This window comes from Leopardus geoffroyi, chromosome A2, assembly GCF_018350155.1.
Source record: "Leopardus geoffroyi isolate Oge1 chromosome A2, O.geoffroyi_Oge1_pat1.0, whole genome shotgun sequence".
Lineage (NCBI taxonomy): Eukaryota > Metazoa > Chordata > Mammalia > Carnivora > Felidae > Leopardus > Leopardus geoffroyi.
Window position 1 is genome coordinate 77,644,896 of NC_059331.1, and position 15,553 is coordinate 77,660,448.

The following is a 15,553-nucleotide window of genomic DNA, read 5'->3' on the forward strand; positions in this document are numbered from 1 at the left end:
AGCATGAACAGGGGAGGGGCTGAGAGAGAGGGAGACACAGAATCTGAAACAGGCTCCAGGCTCTGAGCTGTCAGCACAGAGCCCGACGTGGGGCTCGAACCCACCGACCGTGAGATCATGACCTGAGCCGAAGTCGGACGCTCAACCGACCAAGCCACCCAGGCGCCCCATATTCTGGCAATCTTAAGAGATGTAGGAGACCGAAAGTAATTTCAGAAGCATGTGATAGAAAGGGACATGATAGAAAACAGTGATAACTGAAGCAGGACAAAATGGAGGACAATATAGGGGTTCCAGTGAATGAATTTTTGCTGACTAGGAGCTTCAGTTTACAGCCTTCTTGTGGAACTTCTTATTCATTGGAATTGAAAAGGTACAAAATGGTAAGGATTCTTGCATTATTCTAGAGATGAAGGGTTTCTTAATGTTTCTAGGAATCTCTTGCATGTGGCTTTTAACTCTTAACCTTTTTGGTTTTTTCATGTGATGGTTCACACTGCCTTAAATTTCATAAAAATATCAGTCATGTGCAAGGAAGAGGATTTTCTGTGACCTTCGGAAACTGAAAGCAGAGAGATGTTCAGGGATAGGTGGGTAGTGACTCCGCGTTATCTTTTCCGATTAGAATGTGGCCTTAGGGCACCTGGGTGGCTCAGTTAAGCGTCCGACTTTAGCTCAGGTCATGATCTTGCGGTCTGTGAGTTCAAGCCCTGTGTCAGGCTCTGTGCTGACAGCTCAGATTCAGATTCTGTGTCTCCCTCTCTCTCTCTGCCCCTCCCTGGCTCGCACTATGTCTTTCTCTGTCTCTTGAAAAGTGAATAAACATTAAAAAAATTTTTTTTTTAAATTAAAAAAAGAATGTGGTCTTGATGATGCTGAATTAAGTTCAAGAATTAAGAGAACCTTAAAAAAAACAACTGAAACTAAGAGAACCTAATGTTTGAAAACATTCTTTACAGGGAAAGCATATAAAAGCATGGCAAGAATAGGTTTTGTTTTGTTTTGTTTTTCAATTTTGGCACAGCTCTATTTGTACTTCCCATTAGGAAAGAAAAGGACTGGTGAAAAGGTTGTGTCTTTTTGGCTTTATATCAAACTATAAGCATGTTTGTCTGTCTGCTAATAACTCCTTTCAAACACTCCTTTTAATCTGTATTTTATTCTTTTGTGTTAGTGTTTGGGCCTTCCTATATGAAGGGAGACCTTTAATTCTACATTGTGGTTACAAAGAAAAATACCTAATACTTAGAGCAAATTCTTGATTTTCAGGTTGTTGCAAGACATGAAGATTTATTAGCACAAGCAACTGGGATTGAGTCTTTGGAAGGTATGTTTCCATTAAGTACTATAAATTAGATTGAGCTAGACCAGGGGTTAGCTAACTTTTATTGTTAAGGGTCGGATAGTAAATGTTTGAGACTTTGCAGGCCATACCACCTCTGTTGCAGCTACTGAACTCTGCTCTTCCGGAGTGAGAGCAGCCAGATAATATGAAAATGAATGTGGCGTGTTCCAACAAAACTTTAATAAAACTTTGCTGACCTCGGAGCTAAACTGAGTTCAAAACCTTGCTTTGGCACTTAATAAATGTGTGACCATGGACAAGTTATTTCACCTTTGTGTGCTTCACTTTTATCCGTAAAGGAGGAGTATTAATATGTACCTACATGGTGTTATTTTGAGGGTGAAGTGAGTTAGAAAAATGCTTAGAACAATTCCTGGCACATATTTAGTGCCTCTCATAAAATTAACAGTTAGAAAATTGTTAATTAACAAAAACATCAATACCACCAGAGTAAGTAATAGAAGTAGGCTTGAATGCTTTCCTTATATTTGGCTTTCTTTGAAACTCTTTTCAGTGCAAGCATAATAGAATAATAATAACAGGGAATTTTTATTTTTGTAAGTCTTACTATTTTTGATTGGCTAAGTCTTTTGTGAATTTTCCTCCTCTCTTGATTGAATTAAACTACATCTTATAAATATGGAATTTTCCTTAAATTTGTTTATTTAAGTAATCTCCACATTTAGCATAAAACTCAAACTCACGATCCCAAGATCAAGAGTCCCAGGTGCACAAAGTATGGAATGTTAATAATCACGTTTTACATTGTCACTTGTGATTAGTATTATTAATCATTGCACATCAAAAGAAAACTAGGTGATTTTCCCTATGTTGATTGAACTCTTGAGGAGGAAGGATATGTTTTTTTGTGATACAATATTTAATGCTTCCCCCAGTGCTGCTTATGAACTCAGAGGTATTCACTTACTGTCAGTAGGTACGTTGTTTCCCAGACGTCATGATGAAGAACTTAGTATTTGGGGAAATAATAGTTTGTTGTTTGAATATTTAAGATAGATATCAGACTATGTTCTTGGGAAAGCTAAGAAGCTCTAAGTAGTGACCACTTACTATTAGAAATTATTTTTAATCTCATTTTAGGTGTTTCTGGAAGCAAGTAAATAATATCCTGTATTAATGGTGATTTTTTAAAAATAAGTGGTAAATGATTTTTTTCATTTGTAAAACCCATAAGGATGGCATGGTAGTGCATTGATTGTGAGTCTATATAGGTGTAGATGAATCCTCGCAGCAGAAGTACTTCTTTTTCTTATATTCTTCTATTCTGATATACATTTTGGTCCATAATGTGCTTGTTTTCCCCAAAAAGCTTTTCAGATTATAGCATTTAAAATATACTGTTAGACTGAGTTAGAATGACTGTCCATTAGATGAGTGTTTGAAGTACAAAGGCAGCCTTCTCGGAGTTCCTGTGATAATCTAAGAATCTTCTCCAGATTATTTGAACATAAAACGTCAAAGTCTGAATTAGTGTTCCTTTTGGCATGATGTGTATTTCTAAACACTTATTAGAATGTTGAGATACTGAAAAGTGTGATATGTTTTGGAAAACAAGTGTTATACCAACTTCTACTTCATCTAATTTTTCCCCCAAATATTGAAGATTTTTGCCACCTAAGTAGTTTGGAATTACATTTATTGAACCTATTTTATTAAAAGTCCCCTCTTATTCATTTTTCATTCATTTAATCATATATTTTTATATTAAACTTTTTTTTTTTTAACATTTATTCATTTTTTTGAGAGACCAAGACAAAGCACGAGCAGGGGAGGGGCAGAGAGAGAGGGAGACATAGAATCTGAAGCAGGCACTAGGCTCTGAGCTTGACAGCTCAGAACCTGATGCGGGGCTTGAACTCACAAACCATGATATGATGACCTGAGCTGAAGTCGGCTGCTTAACCAGCTGAGCCACCCAGGTGCCCCTCATTTATTCATTGAAATATTAGTTGAGAATTTGCTAGGTTCCAGACAGCTCTGACAGAGTCTTTGTTCTTATGGAATTTAGAAGTATATTTAATTAACCCTATTTTATTAAAAAGAGATATCCTCATTCCCTCATTCATTTGTCCACTCAAACAGTAATTTAGAACTTGTTTAGGTACCAGGCACCTGTGAACAGCAGACAAAGTCACTGTTCTTATGGGACTTATGTTCTAATGTGGAGAAGCAGATGAAGAAAATAGACAAATTCAGATAACTGTAAGTCCTACAAAGAAAATAAATGGATGACGGTATGGAGGAAGGGGAGTCCCTTATTAGGATGGTCAGGGAAGGCCCTTTTGAGAAGATGATGTTTGAACCGAGCATTGAATGGTAGAAACAACCACCACATAAAAATCTGGGGAGAAGAGTGTTGAAAGTTGAGAGAGGAATAAATGGGAAGGTAGGAATGAGCTTGGGATGTACAAGGGGCAGAGAGAAGGCCCGTATGAGTGGAGTTTAATGAGTGGGGAAGAGAATCGTACATGAGGTTCTTAGAAAGGAATTTTGATTTTCGTTTTAAACGCAGTAGTAAACCATTGGAGGGTTTTTATTAGGGACATGATGTAATGAGATTAATGCTATAAAAGTTTTCTCTGGTGGTTCTATAGGAAAGTAACAGTAAAATCAGGGGTAGCAATTTAGAAGATGCTAGAAGAGTAGAGTTGATGGTGCATTGGATTAGAGTGGTAGATGGAAAGACAGGGAAGTGGGTGGGATAAAATGGGGGCAGAGCTGATAGAATTTATTGATGGGAGATGAAAGGGCTGAGGGAAAGAAGTCACCAAGTTTGATTCCTTATTTTTTAGTCTGAAAAATTGGATAGATGATGGTATGGGTAACTGAGCTGGGTTAGAATGGAGAAGATTGTGACTTTGATAGGGTGGGGAGGGCAGAAGTTATCTTGGGCGTCTTAAATTTGACATAAGAAAGTTGAGGGGCCAGGTGTGTGTGTGTGTGTGTGTGTGTGTGTGTGTGTGTGTGTATACACATATCTGTGTGTATATATATGTGTGTGTGTGTGTATATTTGCATATATATATTTGTGTATGTGTGTATGTATATATCTGTATACATATATATGTGTGCACACACACGCAGATAGAAAATCTCTGTAGACATTTGTACATATGTATGGATATGTGTGTATAAAATTGGTATTTTATTGAATAGATAGTATTTAAAACATTGGGGTTGGGTGAATTCCCTAAGAGATACGTAGATAGAAAAGAGAAAATGAGGATTAAATCTTGGAGTAGAACTCAAACACAGGAGGAGTAGGAGCAGCTAATAAGAAGAAACCTAGGGAGTGTGATGACTTGGAAGCCTAGAGAAAAGAAATGTTTTAGGGAGGGAGTGGTTTAACTGTGTTGTGAATTTCTGGGGCGCCTGGGTGGCTCAGTCGGTTAAGCATCCGACTTCGGCTCAGGTCATGATCTCACTGCTTGTGAGTTCGAGCCCCGCATTGGGCTCTGTGCTGACAGCTCAGAGCCTGGAACCTGCTTCGGATTCTGTGTCCTGCTCTCTCTCTGCCCCTCCCTTGCTCATACTCTGTCTCTCTCTACAATAAATAAAACATTAAAAAAAAAAAAAAACTGTTGTGAATTTCTGAGAATTGGAACAAGATAAAGACAGAACTGACAATAGAATTTGGCATGTTGGAGATTTCTGGTGACCTTGATAAGATGTATTTTGGTCGAGTATTATGAAAGTCTGTTGGAGAGTGGGTGGTGGAGAGAATAAGGAAGTGTTGATAACAAGGGCAGCTTATTCCTGGAGGTTTAAGATCAGTAAGACATAAAACCAGCAGAAAAATGAGAATCCTTGGGTCCAGAGGGGATTCTGTTGGACCGAGCCATATTAAAGCATATTTGTATGCTGGTAATGCTTATTCTAGTATTACTTCATCTAATACATGACAGCATTCTGTACCTAAGTTTATTTAGAATATTATGTTTTAAAACTAAACATAGAAACAGTTTTAAAGAATGGAGTTCAAAATAATTAAAACTGTAATATTGAAAAGCTTATTTTTAGGTCCATAAAGTAGTAAAATTTAAGATCCTTCTTCATGAAAATATTTCTACAGTTATGTTAAAAAGTTCTTTATTACTTTGTGTATATTGAGAGTTAAAGGCAATGCTGTCCTTGCTGTCCATGTGTATTATTTACCTAGTTTGTAATTAATTTAACAAATATTGCCATCGGAAGTAGTCTGCATTAGGCTCAGGTCATGCAGTACTGAATGAAAAGTATACTTTCCCTAAGGCCCAGGAATTTATAGTTAGATAGTAAAACATTAAACAGATATACAGCCGGATATATAATTACCTGATGTGATTAGTGCCATGAAGGAAATGTATGCTGTAGAAGAAAATAATGAGAGAATCTAAGTTAGATGGGGGATCTTTTAGTATTTGTGCCTGTTAGGGCGAGGTTTGACAAACAGTAGGTGTTTATCCAGTAGGAACTTGAGGGTGGGGTTGGGTGTTGGAGAGAAAGTACACCATTTCCAGATAGTACAGGGCTTTGTAAACGAAGCTGTGGACTTCAGTTTTGACATGGGAGAAAAAGGGAGACCAAGGAAGAGTTTTAACAGGGAATATTGTATACAATTTGCACCTTTAAAGATCACTTAGTCGTCTTCTTTTGTAGTTATAGATAAAATGCACATTAACACGAAACTTCACCATTTTAAAGTATGTAATTTAGCAGCATTAATTACATTTACGATGTTGTGCAGCCATTACTGTGTAGTTTCAGAACTTTTTCATCACCCCAAGTGGAAAACCCTATGCTCCTTAAACAGTCACTCTGCATTCCTTGTCACACTTATTTAGTGGAACAAGGATTGGAAGGGGGGGGATAGTTAGAGGCTTTAACAATAGTACAGGTAAAAGATATTGATTGGTTGCTTAGGTTATGATGGTGGCAGGAAAAATTGAAGTTTTTCTGTATGTATGTATGAATTTTTTTCTTTTAATATAATTCTTTTGCCCTATTGGAGCCCTTGGAACTTTGTAAAGTAATGGAAATTATTGTGTTTTCCTAGGCGTTCTTCAGATGATGCAGACAAGAATTGGCGCTTTACAGGGAGCTGTTGATAGGTACTGTTGCTCATTTTGTAAATAAGTGGAAGGGAAAGAAGTTTAACCATTGATATTTGAAGATGATTTTATTTTTACTCCTCTCTTTATTTTTCCTTTAGGATGAAAGCAAAAATTGTGGAGCCGTACAATAAAATAGTAGCCCGCACTGCACAACTTGCAAGACTTCAGGTGGGTTGTCACTTTTCAGTTTTTAATACTCTGTATTATTCATTTTGTTTTTATAAGTGAACACATTTCAAGAGAATGAATTCTGAGGAAATAGGGGAATATGAGAGAAAAGGGGGGAAATACTAAAGAGCTTTAAAATAAGATAGGCAATTTAAAAAATAAAAACCTAAACTATTCAAGTGAATTATTTTCATTCTTAATACTACAATGTATAATCATTTACTAATTTATTAATATTCACAACTATTTTTTCAGTAGAGAGCAGAAAGAAACCCAGCATTTATGCCAAATGAAGGAACCCATACCTATAAGTTGTTCTAATAGGAGTGCTTATGTATTATAGAGGAAATTCAGTTTTGGACCAGAATTTTATTTTTATGGCCATTATTTTTCCAGATATTTTTTCTTTTTTTTTTTAATGTTTTTTTAACATTTATTTATTTTTGAGACAGGGAGAGACAGAGCATGAACAGGGGAGGGTCAGAGAGAGGGAGACACAGAATCTGAAACAGGCTCCAGGCTCTGAGCTGTCAGCACAGAGCCTGACATGGGGCTCGAACTCACGGACCGCGAGATCATGACCTGAGCCGAAGTCGGCCGCTTAATTGACTGAGCCACCCAGGCGCCCCTCCATTCTTTTTTTTTTAATTGCCGAATTCTGTTCTATTTTATGGAGCTAGAACATTTTGTTTATCCACTCACCAGTTGATGGATATTTGGATTGTTTCTCATTACTGGCTTTTGAATAATGCTACTATGAACATTTGCTTACATGTATTTGTGTGCACCTGTGCTTTCATTTCTCTTAGGTAGATTTCTAAAAATGGAATTGATGGGTTGTATGTTAAGTTTAATTTTTTAAAGAACTGCCATGTTGTTTTCCAAAGTGCCTATACTATTTTATATTCCCATCAGCAATATATGAGGGTTCCAGTGTCGACACATCCTTTTTTTAAATTATTTTTTTTACTGTTTGTTTATTTTTGGAGAGTGAGAGCACGTGTGAGTGGGTGAGGAGCAGAGAGACAAGGGGACAGAGGATCCGAAGTAGGCTCTGTGCTGACAGCAGAGAGTCCCATGCGGGGATCGAACTTAGGAACCATAAGATCATGACTTGAGTCCAAGTCAGGCGCTTAACTAACTGAGCCACCCAGGCATCCTCCAGTGTCTACACATCCTTACCAACACTTGTTATTTTCTCTTCTTTGATTATGGGCATTCTAGTAGCCCACGAATACAGTGGTATTTCATTATAATTTTAGTTTACATTTCTTAAATGATGATTTGGGTATCTTTTCATGTGCTTATTAGTCATTAGTATATCTTTAATTTATTCAGTCTATAATATCTTTTAGGCATTTTAAAATTGGATTGTTTATCTTGTTAAGTTATAGTTTTTTTTTGTTGAAGAATGGTTGATGCACAATGTTTCATTACTTTCAGGTGTACAACATAGTGATTCAACAACTCTATACATTATGCTGTGCTCACTACAAGGGCAGCTGCCATCTGTCACAATACAATGCTATTACAGTACCACTAAGTATATTCTCTATGCTGTACCTTTCATCCCTGTGACTTAGTCCATTACAGGAAGCCTGTACCTCCCACTCCCGTGTACCCATTTTGCCCATACCCCCAGCCCTCTCTTCTCTGGCAACCATCAGTTTTTTCTCTGTATTTATGGGTCTCTTTCTGATTTTTCTGTTTCTTCATTTGGTTTTTTAGATTCCACATATAATTGAAATCATATGATACTTGTCTTTCTCTGTTTGAATTATTTCACTTAACATACTACCCTCTAGGTGTATCCAACTTGTTACCAATGTCAGGATCTCATTCCTTTTTATGGCTGCATAATATCTGTGTGTGTATGTATGCACACTACCTCTTCTTTATTCATCTATTGATGAACACTTGGCTATTGAAAATGATGCTCCAGTGAACATGGGGTGAATATATTTGAAGTAGTGTTTTGTTTTCTTTGGAAAAATACCCAGTTAGGAGCTTTTCTTTTATATATTATGATACAATATGTGATTTGCCAATATTTTTTTTTCCCAGTGTATGACTTATAAATATTTCTACCAGTCTATGACTTGACTTTTATTTTTAAGTGGTGTCTTTTGAAACAGAAAAATTATAAATTTTGATCAGGTCCAAATTATCAAATTTTCTTTTATGGATTGCTGGCACCATTTCTTGAAAACAGCTTTTCTTTCCCTGTTCAGTTTTTTTGTTGCCTTCATAATACTTAATTGACTTTGTATGTGTGGGATTATTTCTGGACTCTTTACTCTCCTCAGTTGATCTAGTTTTTTGCCTTTATATTAATTGTACACTATCTTGATCACTGAAGCTTTTTAGTAAGTCTTCTGTCAGCCAAACGATCTTGAAATAAGGATACCATTTTAGTATCTGCAATCCCATCTGAACTTTAGAATCAGCTCATCAATTTCTACTAAAAAGCTGTTTATGATTTTTTAAATTTTTTTTTTTTTTTTTTTTTTTTTCAACGTTTATTTATTTTTGGGACAGAGAGAGACAGCATGAACGGGGGAGGGGCAGAGAGAGAGAGGGAGACACAGAATCGGAAACAGGCTCCAGGCTCTGAGCCATCAGCCCAGAGCCTGACGCGGGGCTCGAACTCAGGGACCGCGAGATCGTGACCTGGCTGAAGTCGGACGCTTAACCGACTGCGCCACCCAGGCGCCCCGATTTTTTAAATTTTTAAGTTCTTTTTAATGTTTATTTTTGAGAGACAGAGTGAGAGTGGAGGAGGGGCAGAGAGAGAGGGAGACACAGAGTTTGAAGCAGGCTCCAGGCTCTGGGCTGTCAGCCCAGAGCCCGACATGGGGCTTGAACCTGCAGACTATGAGATCATGACCTGAGCCGAAGTCGAATGCTTAACCAACTGAGCTGCCCAGGCGCCCCTGTTGAGGATATTTTTAAATATATTTTTTTAAGTATTTATTTTTGAGAGAGAGAAAGAGCAGGGGAAGGGCAGAGAGAAAGGGAGACACAGAATCCCAAGCAAGCTCCATGCTGTCAGCGAGTCCCCAATGTGGGGCTCATCTCATGAACCATGAAATCATGACTTGAGCTGATGTCAAGACTCTGACACTTAACCAACTGAACCACCCAAGTGCCCCTAAAAAGATGGTTAGGATTTTGACTGGAAATGTATTATATCTGTAGGTCAGTTTGGGGAGAATTGATGTATTAACAATATTGCATCTTCCATGTCATGAATATGGTATATCTACATGTATGTAGGTCTTGTTTAATTTCAGCCTCACATTGTGGTTTCAGTTTTGTTAAACTTATCTCTAAATATTTGTTTTTGTGGGGAGCCTGGGTGGTTCAGTCGGTTAAGCATCTGGGTTTGGCTCAGGTCATGATGTCGCGTTTCCGTGAGTTCAAGCCCCACATCGGCTGTCTGCTATCGGTGTAGAGCCTGCTTCAGATCCTGTGTCTCCTCTCTCTGCCCTTCCCCTGCATTCTCTTTCTCGTTCTCAAAAATAGACAGACATAAAAAAAAAAAAAAATAGGGGCACCTGGGTGGCTCAGTCAGTTAAGTTTTCGACTTTGGCTCAGGTCATGATCTCACAGTTCATAGGTTTGAGCCCTGTATTGGGTTCTGTGCTGGCAGGTCACAGCCTGGAGCCTGCTTTGGATTCTGTGTCTCCCTCTCTCTCTGCCCCTCCCCCACTCATGCTGTGTCTCTGCCTCTCTGTCTCTCTCAAAAACAAACATAAAAAAATATTTGGTTTTGTTACTATACTAAATTATATTTTTTAAAAATTCTGTTTTTCTGTTCATTGCCATTTTATATAGAACAGGTGTTTGAAAATTGCATAAAGAAGATTTTTTTAAAAAAAAATATGCTCGGGGCGCCTGGGTGGCGCAGTCGGTTAAGCGTCCGACTTCAGCCAGGTCACGATCTTGCGGTCCGTGAGTTCGAGCCCCGCGTCGGGCTCTGGGCTGATGGCTCAGAGCCTGGAGCCTGTTTCCGATTCTGTGTCTCCCTCTCTCTCTGCCCCTCCCCTGTTCATGCTCTGTCTCTCTCTGTCCCAAAAAAAAAAAAAAAAAAAAAATGCTCTTTTTATATTGTTAGTAGACATAGTATGACTTAATGGCAATATTGTTTGAAAGAACATAGATAAGATAATGATGGGTTGATAACTGAGGAGCCCTGATCTTCTAGTAAGCCATGGGAACATCTCATGTGAGAGATACTGTGTTAGTTATGGCAGAGAGTACAAAGAAGGGTGAGGAAGTACTTTGAAAAAGTTTATATCATGGTTAAAGGAAATAAGATAACTCTACACAATGACCTAATAAAATACTAATTACATAAATGCCAAAATAAACAAGTATTTAGAGTACAAAGAAATTATATGCAGTTGGATTGCTTTATGATGTGTTTAATGCTTAAGAAATGGTATTTGAGATGGGCTTAGGAGCAGTAGGTTGTTGACAGCTTTGAAGTAAATCTTTAAGAATGAATGGATTGATATGAGTTTTAAAGGTTAGGATTTGAGTAGGCTAAGATGAGAGTAAGGAATTATAGTCAGAAAGAAGAATATAACAAATGCATGGGAGGTGGAGGCATGCAGGGCATATCCAGAGAATGGCAATGAAAGTGTGCATTAAAAGGATTAACTCAAGCCATTTCCCCTTGTCCTTACATATTACTTATATCTGTCAGCCTCCTTCACTAAAGACAGACCTGGCTCAGTTCTCTTTTCAGTGAAAGCCTTTACATGATAGTTTCTGGCTTTAGTACCCATAGTAATCCACCCATCCATCCATCATTCTGTCCTCACTCTTCTTTGACTTTCTTAACTCCAGTTATGATCTTCATCGACCCCCATGACTGTACAGTTCACCTCTGAAATCTTAAACTCTTAAATTCCATTTTCTGCTTTACACCTCCCCTGATTTTCCAGCTTTCTCAGTACCTTACCCCAGACTCATAGTTTTTTATAGCTTTATTGAGCTATAATTCACCTAAGTGTGGAATTAAATTTTCTCCACTTCCTACCCCCTAACTCTCCAAATTTGATGTGTAACTGTACATTTCTTTGTCTTCCTAATATTGCTTCTTTCTATCTAAATCTTACTCAAGCTTTTCATTAAGCTATATATAAACTATAGTTACTTTTTTTTTTTGTCTGAAATTATCTTTAACTTTTGCAGGTAAGTTAGAGTTGCTGTCCAGGAAACATTTTTTCTTTAAGTTCATTTATTTTGATAGAGAAAGTGCGAGCAGGGGAGGGGCAGAGAGAGGGGGAGAGAAAGAATGCCAAGCAGGCTCCATGCTGTCAGCACAGAGCCCGACACGGGACCCCATCTCATGACCGGGTGATCATGACCTGAGCCGAAATCAAGAGTTGGACGCTTAATTGGCCAAGCCACCCAGGCACCCCATCTTAATCATTTTTAAGTGTACTGCTAACCATATTCATATTGTTGTGTAACAGACCTCCAGAACTTTCTCATCTTACAAAACTGAAACTCTTTATGCCCTAAGTGTGAATTTCTCTTTCTCCCTCCTGTCTTCCTTATTGGCACCTACCTTTCTGCTTTCTGTCTCTGTGATTTTGACTATTTAGCTATTTCATATTAGCAGAGCATATAGTATTTGTCCTTTTGGTTTATTTCATTTAGCATAATATCCTTGAGGTTCACCTGTATTTGAGTACATGTACTAAAGAAGGATTTCCTTCTGTAAGACTGCATAATATTCTATTGTATGGATATACCACATTTTCTTTTTTCATGAATCCATTGAAGCAACGTTAGGGTTGCTTCCCCTCTTGGCTGTTATGAAGAGTGCTGCAGTGAACATGGGTGTGCAAATATCTCTTGAGATCCATCCTGCTTTGAGTTGCTTGGGAGATACCAGATCATATGGGTAATTCTGTTTTTAAATTTTTTGGATCCTCCATACTGTTTTCATTAGTGGCTGAAACCATTCTGCATTCCCACCAGTAGTGCCCAAGGTTTCCAACTTTTCTGCATCTTTGTCAGCGCTTGTTATTTTCTGTTCTTTTGATATCAGCCATGCTAGTTGGTAAGAGGTGATATCTCTTAGTGGTTTTGATTTGTATTTCTCCTATGATGAGTGATGTTGAGCATCTTTCCATATGCTTGTTGGCCTAGGTATATCCTAGGAATGGGATTGCTAGGGCTATAGGATTTTTGATCGTTAGCTTTATTATGTAAAGTCCAACTATTTTCCCACATAATTCTGTCCTGCACACTGACAGTATAGAGTTGGTATTAGTTTGTATCATTGCCAACATTTATTGTTGTCAGACTTGCTAATTTTTGCCAATATTTCGGTGCATTTTTCAGGGAATTAATTACTAAAGAGGCTGAATACCTGAGATGTGTCCTCTATTGTATGTTTCAAATATCCCTTTGTGTTTTTTTTTTTTCTTTATTGATAATATCTGGATGGATAGAAGTAAAATTTACCATTTTTTTCTTTTAGGGTTAGTGTTTTTCTGTCTTAAGAGAACATTCCCTACCCTGGGGTCATGAAGATCTTCTATATTGCTCTGTGTCATATGTTTTGGTATTTAATATACCTGAAATTATTTATAAGTTTACATTTTTCTGAAATGTCTAATCTGTTGTTACTTCCATCCTGTGTTTTCTATTTTACATAATGTATTTTTTAATCTCTAATGTTTTTGTCTTTTTATATCTTTCCTTTCTATAATGAAGTTTGTTTTCTTTTGAACATACAGAGTATATTAAAATATTTTTTTTAATGTTTATTCATTCTGAGATATAGTGGGGGGGGAGAGAATCTTAAGCAGGCTTCTCACCCAGCGGAGAGCCTGACATGGGCTTGATCTCAGGACCATGAAATCATGACCTGAGCTGAAATCAGGACTCAGCCACCAAGGTGCCCTGAACATATAGGTATATTTAGAATAGGTATTTTAGTATTTCAGTCTTCATTATTTCTTCATCAATCATTATTGATTGACCTTTCTTCTTGTTATGGGTTTTATTTTTTCACTTATTCACGTGCCTGGTAAGTGAGAACTGGTTTTAATTCTTTGTTAGAGCAGGTCCAGAGCAGCCTTTAGTCTGGGACTAGTTTATATGTTAGCCCTAATTATTCACTGCTAGGTCTTAATGCTGTGGGCTCTGTGAAGATGTTTCAGTAATTCTTTCCCTGAGTTTTCTCCTACATATGTACATGTTGGTGCTTGAGTCCGTCTTCTGCAGATATCCACAACCTCTCCTTCCTGTCCAGTTTCTGTCCATAAACTCTAGCCTTTTTGGTTCTCCTGAAGTCACATCTCTGTTTTCTCATTGTAGAGAGACCGTCATGTTCTGTTTCTCTTTCCTTTCCCTTTGCTGGGGCCTGAAAATTGTCTCTCAGCAGTAAACTAGGGTAGTTAAGTTCATTTTCTTCCTATTTTTTTCTTTTTCTAAACCATTTTCTTTTTTCTTCTTTTGAGAGAGAGGGTGAGCCGGGAAAGGGCGGGGGGGTGGGGGGCGGGGAGGAGGACAGAGGCTCCAAAGCGGGCTCTGTACTGACAGGCTGACAGCAGCAATCCCAATGTGGGTCTCCAACTCATGAACCATGATATCATGACCTGACCTGAAGTCAGATACTCAACTGACTGAACCACCAAGGTACCCCTGAAAGATTTTATTTTTAATTAATCTCTGTATCCAACATGGGGTTCAAACCCACAACCTCTGGATCAAGAGTCACATGCTGCACCGACTGAGCCAGCCAGCTGTCCCAAGTTCATTCATTTTGTTAATCCTGGGGATGATAGTTCTGTGCTGTCTGTTCCGTGTCTGAAAATGATTTCATGCATTTTGTTCAGCTTTCTAGTTGTTCACCATGGGAGTGTAAATCCAGCCTGTCATCCCATCATGTTAGAAGTTACTTCCAGTTTTAAAAACTGAGTTGTAGGTCATATGCTATAAAATTTACCACTTTAAACTGTATTTTTAAGTGTAAAATGAGTAGTTTTTACTGCAGTCACAGGGTTGTGCAACCAGCACATCTAACGTCAAAAGATTTTCATTATCCCGAAGAAAAACTTGATGCCCATTAGTAGTCACTCCCTCTTACTTATTCCCCCACCAACTTTCTAATATGCCGTATGTCTCTATGGAGTTGCCTGTGGTGGACATTTCATACAAATGTATCATACATTGTGTGGCATTTTTTTTGTCTGGCTTCTTTCATTCAGCATAATGCTTTCAAGGTTCCTCTTGTAGTATGTTTCAATACTTCTTTCCTTTTTATGACCAAATAATACTACATTGTATGGATATACCGCATTTTTGTTTATCCATTCAATTTGTTTTCCTGTTGCTTGATGAATATTTGGGTTATTTCCACTTTTTGACTATGATGATTAACAGCTGTTATGAATATTTTTGTACAAGTTTTTGTGTGGAAATTTTTCAATATCTTGGGTGTTTACTTGAGAATATTTATGATAGGTCATATGCTAATTCTGTTTAACATTTTGATGTATGAAATTAATATGGTACAAACTCAAACTTATACAGTAATATATGTCAATTATATCTCAGTCTCTGGAAAAAGAAACTTATTTTGAAGAATGCCAGACTGTTTTCCAAAGCAGCTGTACCATTTTCCATTCTTACCATCAATGTATGAAAGTTTCAATTTCTTTATTTCTTGCCAATACTTCTTTTCTTTTTAATATAGCCATCTGATTGGGTATGGAGTGGTACCTTGTTGTTTTGATTTGAATTTCCCTACTGACTAAAGATATTGAGCATCTTTTATTGTGCCTATTGGCCATTTTTTAAATCATCTTATTCATTTTTATACAGTGTTATATTAGTTTCAGGTGTACATTATAGTGATTGAACAACTCCATACATTAACTGGTGCTCATCACAACAA

At 37.5% G+C, this 15,553-nt stretch overlaps 1 protein-coding gene across 2 annotated transcripts in view; it reads left to right on the forward strand.

Moving 5' to 3' along the window:
- COG5 (component of oligomeric golgi complex 5) overlaps window positions 1-15,553 on the forward strand; it is a 320,495-nt gene that overhangs the window by 8,119 nt on the left and 296,823 nt on the right. For both annotated transcript variants that reach the window (XM_045494456.1, XM_045494455.1), the window contains exons 3-5: window positions 1,270-1,327; window positions 6,402-6,456; window positions 6,558-6,627. In XM_045494456.1, coding sequence (XP_045350412.1) covers window positions 1,270-1,327; window positions 6,402-6,456; window positions 6,558-6,627 — 183 coding nt within the window. The remainder of the gene's footprint in view (window positions 1-1,269; window positions 1,328-6,401; window positions 6,457-6,557; window positions 6,628-15,553) is intronic.